This window comes from Barbus barbus, assembly GCF_936440315.1.
Source record: "Barbus barbus genome assembly, chromosome: 7".
Taxonomy (NCBI): Eukaryota; Metazoa; Chordata; class Actinopteri; order Cypriniformes; family Cyprinidae; genus Barbus; species Barbus barbus.
The window spans coordinates 23,913,129-23,922,523 of record NC_136735.1 but is presented as its reverse complement, the minus strand read 5'-3'; the positions used below and the strand labels follow the sequence as shown (position 1 = coordinate 23,922,523).

The window sequence follows — 9,395 nt, the reverse complement described above, 5'->3', positions numbered from 1 at the left end:
TTTGTATTTTTTTTATCAGTAATGTAAATTAGGGTGTTTTGTGTTTAATTTTCTGTTGGTTAATGTTATTTTAGTCTGTAATTTATTTTGATCAGTTTTATTTGAATGCTATGGTTGTATATAGGCCACAGTGAACTACTTTACTACTACTACTTGAACTATTAAAATACGCTTTTTCCTAAATATTTATACTGATTACCAACATAACATTGTAAAATAGAAAGACAACGTTATGTTGGTAATCCGTATAAATATTTAAGAAAAAGCATATTTTAATAGTTCAAGTAGTAGTAGTAAAGTAGTTTTATAACTTGATGAAATATATAGTTGTAAGTTATACAAGCACCAATATGCAGTAATTTTACTGTGAATTTCTGGCAACCACAGATGCCTTAAAAAAATTAATAAATAAATTCATGCAATATTTTTGCAACAACATTATATACAAGCTACAGTAAGGCTTTTCATCCAGTACTCATTCTTGACTTATAGTAACAATTATTCAAACTCTGTTGTAACGAAGCAGAACTGAACCATTGCTAGGCAACAGGCTAGCTTTAGGCAGGATGACTCCGCAATACATTCAGAAAAACACATCTTCCCTCAGCTGACAAACATTCGGCTACGTCTAAGAACTCAGACTTACATTCTCTTCAAGCTGAAGGTTTGTGAACACGGAGGCCTAAGTTCCGTAAAAAGACTACATGATATTTAAGAGTTGCAGACTCTAAAGAATGACAAAAACTCGGACTGGTTTAGAAGGATTACTGATCTACCCTAGAGATATTTTGTGATGATTCATCAGCGCTTCTGCAGGACACACTGCAGTGTAACTCAAGCATCTGGACCTTTAATGAGAGAATGAGATGTAGGAGGAGAAGGAGAAGAGATTTCATCCTGTGTAGAAGACTTGAGAAGACAAGCTATTCTGCCTTGTTAAATGAATATCACATGAACTTGAATAAGCTCAAAGGCTGGAATGTTTTTTTTTTTTAAGCAGAACAAACTATAGAAGCTTTATTGGACAAATGAGACACTTTCACACATTGAGAAAAACACACAACCAAAATCGTTGAAATGAACAAAAAAAACCCCACATTTTATTGCACTTAAGTTATAAGAAAATAAAAATTCTAAATGAATCAAACAAATACACAATCCCTTTAAGGTTTCTTTTTTTATCTGTCTGTTATGCCAGGCAGTTTACATAAACTGAAAAAATAAAACAGCTCCAACATCTGATTTCTCAAACCAGATTATAAATTAAACAGGAAGGGAAAAAAAACAAACAGGAGAAAGAACAAGATTGTTTTTTTCTTTTAATATACAGTGTTAAACCACTTTCACAGTTCAGCTTGAGTTGTGTGACTTGGAGGATGAGACGAATCGTTTGGCTACGGATGCGGTTACGTCCTGTTTATCTATGAAGCTGCTTTACCATTAAAAAAAAAAAAAAAAAAAAATCAAACAAATAAACAAAAACAAAACAAACAAAAAAACCCATGAGAGCGTCACCAAACGGAATCAGGTTAGCTCTAGCACTTAAAATGTAATCAGATGTCCATTTCTGTACACTAAGACCACCTTGTTTCTTCGGTAACTTAACGTCGGTTCCAACAATCTCATTTTTCAACTAATTAAAAACAAGAACGGTATTCTTTTTCGTTGAAGCATACACTTCCACACAGAACAGACTGACAGACCTTTTGTCCAAAGGAATGTGTGAACAATTTGCTCAAACACACACCCGCACACACACCCAGTCATGCTCACAAACACGCGCAAAATAGTTTCTACACGTCCGTCGTTTCATCTCAGCAGACAAACCCGTCTCTTTGTCAGACATTCTCCCTCCTCTACGCCTCGTAGAGGCACATTTGGCTCAAGTTTCAGTGGCAAAAAAAGAGAAGCTGTTATGTCGTTATCTTGATTTTGTTGGTACGTTTGTTTGTGTCGTTTTTACAAGTTCAAACTCTACAAGTTACTTTTGTTTAGAATTTCGTCTGGGACTAAAACGTCACAGCCAGTTAAAGTTCCACCTTATTTTTCTGTGAGTCTAGCAGCATAAAATCCAGTTTGGCCACTGGGATGGACAGTACTGGGGGGAAAAGGTGGGGAGGGGGGAGACATATTCCCAGGAGTTTATGGGAAAACATTCCCATTTCCCACAGAGCACCAGCACTGATGAGCTAATGAAACCAGACTGGTTGAAAAACAAACGCAGGTCATCTCCGATCCAGAGAGGCACTGCTTATGGAGTACTAAATAAAAAAAATAAAATAAAAAAAACAAATACAAAATAAAATCCCAAAAACGTGTGAAACAGCAGAGTGGGTTTAGCTTAATACTGAAACCTGTTGTTTGCAACAGTAGGCAGGAAGTGAAAAAAAAAAAAATGCTGAACTTGAAAAGAAAGCACAAAACTTTACTTCACAGCTGTTGACGCGAGAACCAAAAGACAAGTCGTGGGGAAAAAAGGAAAAAAAAAAAAAAAAAATTCGAAAAAAAAAAAACGGATACAAAAGAAATTCAACACGTGAGGAAGAAAGGGATATTTGGCGTGTGCTGAGGTTGATGAGGACTGACAAAGTTGGCTTTGTCTATCATGCTCGAATCACTCCCGCAATACTAGGCTCTACAAATTCTCATCTTTCTCCTTTAAAATTTTATTTGTATACACTATTTATCAATCCGTGTCCGTGTTGATGCGCTAGGGTCTCATGTATACAGTGTTGACTGTTTTGATCAAAAAAATAATGTTTGTACATATGGGTGCGAATTTCAGTCAGGCTTGAGCGAACAAGTCTCTGTGCAAGGTTGCCTTGAGTGGTAGGAAAAGGGACTATCCTGTTTTCCCAAGTCCTTCTTGTCAGTTTTCTTCCCAGAATGCTGTGGTGCATGAGCGTCTGCCCCCACCCCCGCCTTCGGAAGGTGAACGGAACTGTGGTGGGTGTCGTGGACCGTGGCAAGATGGGGAGAAATGCTGGCGGCAACATATCGGGGAAGTGAGCGATCGGTCCTGACGCGGAGAGACCCGGGGCAGGTTGCTCTCCCCCACCCTCCCCGTTTTCCAAACAAGTCCCCTTTAAGTTCACCCCTTCACTTCATGTCCACGTCGAAGTCCAGCACCAGAAGCTTGGTTTCCTCTGTGCCGTTACGGCTGCCCACCGCACAAACAAGTTTGGTATTGGAGGCGCGAATGCGCCAGACCACTCCGCCACTGCCTCCGCTCTCCAGTGTGACCAGGTTGCGGATAAACTCGCCCGTCCGAAGGTCCCACAACTTCACCGTACCGTCATCAGAGCTGGTGATGACAAAATTCTTGTTGAACTGCAGGCATGTTACTGCACTCTGGTGCTTGTGGGGACCTGAGAGCAAAATAAAAGAAACAGAAGTTAGAAAAGTAAAAAAGAAGTGCACTAATTTGCATCGAATGAACACTTATAATGCATTTAAAATCTTTAAAGCATAGCATTTTTATAAATAACTTGCAAATATAATATCGCTGAAACAAAAGCCAATTAAAAGTAAAGGTTTCATTAAAAACATCTGTGTTCAGAAGACTAACCAAAATGTTATGGCAGAATTCATTTTTTGGGGGTGAACTATCCCTTTAGGTATATTTATAGAGAGTACACTTTCATGACTATGCTTCTTAAGTACTTTTAAAATTTATTTTTAATAATGTCAAATCAAAAGTCTCAAAGCACATTTTATAAAAATCGAATATTATATAAATATAAAAATAAATTGCAACTTCAACATAACAAATGTATAATAAATGCATTTAAAATACATGCCACACAAATTTCGGCAAGACTTTATTTTAAGGTGTCCTTGTTACACGTTACATGTACCTACTATTATAAAAAATAATACATTTTAAATAATAAAGCCAAACCTAAATCCTAACCCTAACCATATAGTAAGTATATGTCGTTAATTAATATTACTCAGTACTTAAATGCATAATTACACTGTAACAAGCGTAACCCAAATTTCAATAGAACGCATTTTTTTGGTTTACCATAAATGCTCGTCTGTATATTTGGAAGCACACTTTAACCATATTTCAAAACTCAATACAAGTAATTCAGTTACTTACAAAGATTCACTTAAGTTTTATTAACTGGTTAAAAACACTCTTAAGTTTAACTAATAGCATTTAATATACATTTAAACTAAAATGCATTTATTTATATGCAAATAAGAAGCATTTATGTGTTCAAAACATTACATCCAGTTCACACTTAAGCATATTCTTAAGTGTATTATTAAAGTGTACAACTTAAGGAATTCCAGATGGAGACAGACTGCAACAGTGAAATCACCAATAGATAAGAAATCAAACTGCAGCTACTTGCCACGGCAGAGAGAGCGAAGCGAGAACGTGTAACTATGGTTACAGGAAATACTGTGGCATAAACGGCTTTGATTCTATGCCCTTGAGGTATTGAATTGAGCCAGTCTTTCTGATAGGCCAAGAAACATGCGAGTCTAAACAAAAGTGCTTAGACTGCTGTCAGCGAGGAATATAGAGCAAAAAAGAGATGCGCTACAACAGCTCCTGTTACTGCAGAGGGGTGTGGTGAGCTATTACAGCAACATCACAAGCAATCCACAGAGTCAAATACGCAAAATCACGTTATCAAACATCTAGACCTGAGAACAAAGACAGACTGAAGTTTGTGAGTGAATGGAACTAAAAATATCCATTTCAAAGGCATGAATTTGTTCATGAATACCCATTAGCAGAGTGCTAAAGCCAACGGTGTGAATGCAAATGAGATGGCCGCTCTCTATTGATGTGCAAGACACTACACAGAGCGCCACAATAGTTCCTTTTCTTTAATGAGTGACTCGGTGTTTGAGCGTTCGCACTTCAAAGCTCCGCTGCTGAGTTGAGCATCTCGTTTGGGGTTAAATGTGTGTTTTTGTGTATTATGTCCAACGAGAGTCATTAAGTGATAACAGGAAATGCTCAATGACCTACAAACTGATATATGGTCCATCCCCCTCTTTATTACCCTCTGGGCACCCCAACAACACACCCCAACCCCCTCCAATTCCTTTCATCGTGTCATCCATCCCTCACTCTTCCAGAAGAGCAAGGCTCAAGATGATAAGAGGCGTTGGGAATAGTGAAAAACACATCTTTGGAAACACAAACACAAACGCCTGGGAGGTAGTGAAAAACGTGATCGTTTGTCTCTAGACTGTGACTATAAATGATGTGTTTGTCTCTAAAATGGATATTCTATTGTTTCAAGCATAACGTGCTTGAGGCACATAAAAATGTTATATTAGAAACTGAAGAACACTATCGAACTAAATAACCACACAGCATGCAGTCTGATTATTAACTCATGATCTGAAGCTCTTAAAAGAATGGTTCACCCTCAAAAATATATTTTTATTTTCAATTATTTACTCATTCACGTTGTTCCAAATTTATAGGCAATTATTTTTTCACAAAAGTAGAATGTTTTGAATTATCTTTTTTTTATAAATAAACAGTTCTAAGTGACTGTCAAGCTCAAAATATAGCATTATGGTACATGTATGCCAAGTCTTCTGAAGCCATATGATAAAGGAGTGAGGAAAACCTGAAATTTAAGTATTACGTTGGTTTTGAAGTTGGCAGAAATTGTGATAAATTCCTTTGAGTTGGCGATTAGTCAGACACTCTCTGCTCACCTTGCAGTGTCTGTAGGCACTGGCCAGTCTTGATGTCCCAGATCTTGACGGTGGAGTCTGCATTTCCAGAGACTAGGATATTATCTTTGAGCTCCATGCCACTGGTGAGAGACTGATGACCTGTGAGCGTGTGAATACAGTTTCCAGTCTCTACATCCCACACCCGAATTGACGTGTCCAATGATCCGCTCACCACGTGGATGCCGTCAAACTGCAGAAAGAGTGGATTAAATAAATCATTGTGCAGTAATTAATAAATGGCACATTATATAAGAAATTAATGTGGCTAAACACCCAAAGTAGTCATTTGGCTTATTCTCTGTCTAGAATAAAAGCCAAGAACAATTCAATAAAAGCTTTAGTGAGTATGGCAGGAATTTGATTCATTTCACAATGAGATGCAGCACAAGCAGAATTCCAGATATTTTCCATTCTATTGTTATTGTATTAAATGGTAATATGTTTGATTACATTTCTTCTAATGTAATTACCGCAAAGCTCTTAAAATTATGGATATATGAACAAATCGGGATTAGTACGGACTACAGCCCAAATGCTTTGTCCCACAGTCGCTGGGTCAATGACAAGCCAAAAATAACAAAAATCTTGTTTAAAATGCCTTGACCAAGTTCTTGTAAATCACGTTGAATGTAAGCTTTGCATTTATGTTGGTTTCATATGGTTTTGAACTTTTATACCATTTTCAACAATAGCTTAATGACATAAAATGTCACGTAATTTAACCATTTAAAAAACAATACCACTTTCAATACATGTGAATGCACATATTTTAATCTTTTTTTGTTCATGCTAAAAAATTATTGACAATTACTTATTGAAATATTTCCCCAAATGTTTTTATTCTTTTATTCCTAAAGTTTTCTGGGGGTTGTAGCATGTGACATTTTACAATCTGAGCTAATCTTGCTATGTCAAAAAGGTCAAATCATCCAATTCTTTTATTGTCGATGTTTTTGCATGTTGGTTGTACCACATTACTTTAATTTGGTGGACAAAAGTTTTACAAATGTTTATAATATTTGAACAAATCAGCTCGACTCTGAAGTTTAAGAACTTCATATCACCCAAAAAGTACCAAAATTAATAATTAAAACTGCACCATATAAGTATTTTCAATTCAATTCATTTGTATGCATCATGTATGAATAGCAATTTAAATGCACTATTGAATGAATCTAATGTTACTGATTATGAAAAAAATGACAGCAGCTTTACTGTTACACCTAATAACACTCAGATGATTCTGAGTCACTGAAGGCATGTGGCTTTTGTAAACTTCCTGCACAGTTAGCAGTAGAAGGGGTCATGAATGCTTTTCAAAAGAACATGTAGAATGATAGTTCTTCTTATTCACACAAAATATCTCTTTATCCCATGCTCTGTAATGAGTGATGTTTGAGCTTTAAAGATCTCTTGCCTTACTGCTGAAGAATTAACAGAGCAATAACCCGTAGAGGCATTTCATTTTTCCTTGAGCAAAAGGCTAAAGTGGCTTGATTCTTTTTCTTGCTTTAAACAACTACACATCCATCAGCCATTAATCTGCCATCTGAGAGGCAGCTGAAGTGGTTGAGTGATAGAGCATGCGAGTCAGATGTACGTAAACGGTTGTTTACCTGTAGAGAGTAGACTCTGTTGGTGTGACCCTGGAGTGTGTGTAGGCAGGTCTCGGTTTCAGGATCCCATACTTTCACCATAAAGTCATAGGCCCCGCTGACCACCCTACGGCCGTCATACTGTACACAGCGAACGGCCGCCACATGACCCATGAGCACGTGCAAACACTGACCCGTCTCTATGTCCCAAACCCGCAGCGTAGCGTCCCGGGAACCGCTCACCACCCTGAGAGAGAAAAACAAACCGGTTTTCTTCTCATCACCTTAAAGTAGTGTGTTCACATCAAAAGTTTCATATCATACAGTTTAAATGATTTCTTTCTCAACTTATAATGGAATAACTTAATCAGGCATTAATTCAGCAGTCTACGACAGTCGATTTCTTGTACCTCCAAGGGATGTGTTTGCTTATAGCATTACATAAATCAAAGGAAAAATATTATTTGCTTACAAAACCAGACCCCTAGGACACAGGTTTGATAAATATATTTTTTTAAATGAGCAAAATGAACATTAAAATGGGTGCTGGTGAAGAAGAGAGCAACAAACAGAAACTACTATTGTTGTTGCTGAATGAAGCCTGAGGTCACTGCACCAAATAAGCAATTATGCACGGCACAAAGGGAAAATATGCACACCAATTGGCCCAGAGACATTGAAAACACTGAAAATATTGTCAGACAAGCAATTGTGTAATTCACAACAGAGCATAAAGAAGCAAGTCTCTCAACTGTATGTGAATACTCCACACAGTCAGTATGTACAGCTGAAACCAGATGGGAACTGTGTGGTTTAACTAGCACACAATCATGTATTGTGTGCAGCTATTGAAGGTAATTATCTTTAAAGTATTATATAATATACAGTACTTTATATAATACTATAAAAAAACTCATGCATGGTAGTTGTTTATTTAAGGTCGATACTCTACATCAGTATTTCACTTTGTTTATTTTAACCAAAAATTATCATTAATAGTTAAAAAAATCTATAGTGAGTGAAAAATCTGAGTGAAATATCTATTGAAACAATTGTATAAAATAGGCACTTTTTTGATCTTCCCATAAAACCTAAGAAAACCTTTACAATTTATTTAATGTAAATCTGTTAAATGTGTTTAACAAAGCAAAATTATTTAATGGTTTATAAAAGGCAGTGCGGTATTCTATAAGCAGCTTAATGTGGGCTCTGGAAGGCGGTAGATGTTACCTTTTCTCATGCAAGTGCATACAGCGCACTGTTGAGGTATGACCGTACAGCGTGTGGATACATTCTCCCGTCTCTGCATTCCAGACCTTCAGCGTTCGGTCTGTGGAGCCACTGATAATAATGTTGTCTCGCATCTGAGAGGACCAGACCCCACCGGTGTGGCCGACTAACGTCCGCAAACACTGGTGAAAAAGAGAACAAATACAAGGGTAAATCAATTGAATTACAATGCCACATCTAAACCCCAACTCTGAACAAATGGCCAACAAAAAGATTTCAAATGGATTACCCAATGCCTGCACTAATTAGAAGCACTCTGATCCATCACTTTGACCTTTACCCAAGACATAACTTCTGCTTATCAACATACATCAAATAACTTTACAGTCCATTCGAAGGAGGAAGCAGCGTTAATGGAAAAAGAAACACTCTTTATTTCACATGATATATTAGATATTGATCTGCTTGATAACAGAATTCCCTTAGAATAATCCATGAGGCTAAGGGCCATTTCCTCTAAATATAATTAAACCAAATTCAATTTCAATTCAGAGGCAAACACTGAATCAAAGGTCATTTCTTTGGGTTATGAAGCGAGTGGAAAGCGTTGCAAGTGTCAAAGGCGCAACCTCTGAACCATGACCGATAAAAGCAGGGGTGATAAACCCAGGAGATGTGAAAGAGGAGGTCTCAAGGCCTTTAATTCATAATGCAGCTGCTCCTATTTCTGTCTCCATCTTGATCACGATCAACCGTAATGCATCATTAATCTTTAGAAGCGGTGACCAACCTCCAAGACACCCGGGGCTTTCGAGTGTTTTAATGCTTCTTGCTTTGTTCCATCGTCGTATG

At 37.2% G+C, this 9,395-nt stretch overlaps 1 protein-coding gene across 3 annotated transcripts in view; it reads right to left on the bottom strand.

Moving 5' to 3' along the window:
• Positions 1–994: 994 nt before the first annotated feature.
• Positions 995–9,395, bottom strand: part of LOC306873128 (F-box/WD repeat-containing protein 7-like) — a 167,250-nt gene continuing 158,849 nt past the window's right edge. For all 3 annotated transcript variants that reach the window (XM_079422185.1, XM_079422186.1, XM_079422187.1), the window contains 4 exons: positions 8,544–8,725; positions 7,335–7,560; positions 5,698–5,908; positions 995–3,368 (listed from right to left, as the gene is read on the bottom strand). In XM_079422185.1, coding sequence (XP_079278311.1) covers positions 3,100–3,368; positions 5,698–5,908; positions 7,335–7,560; positions 8,544–8,725 — 888 coding nt within the window. In that variant the 3' untranslated portion in view covers positions 995–3,099. The remainder of the gene's footprint in view (positions 3,369–5,697; positions 5,909–7,334; positions 7,561–8,543; positions 8,726–9,395) is intronic.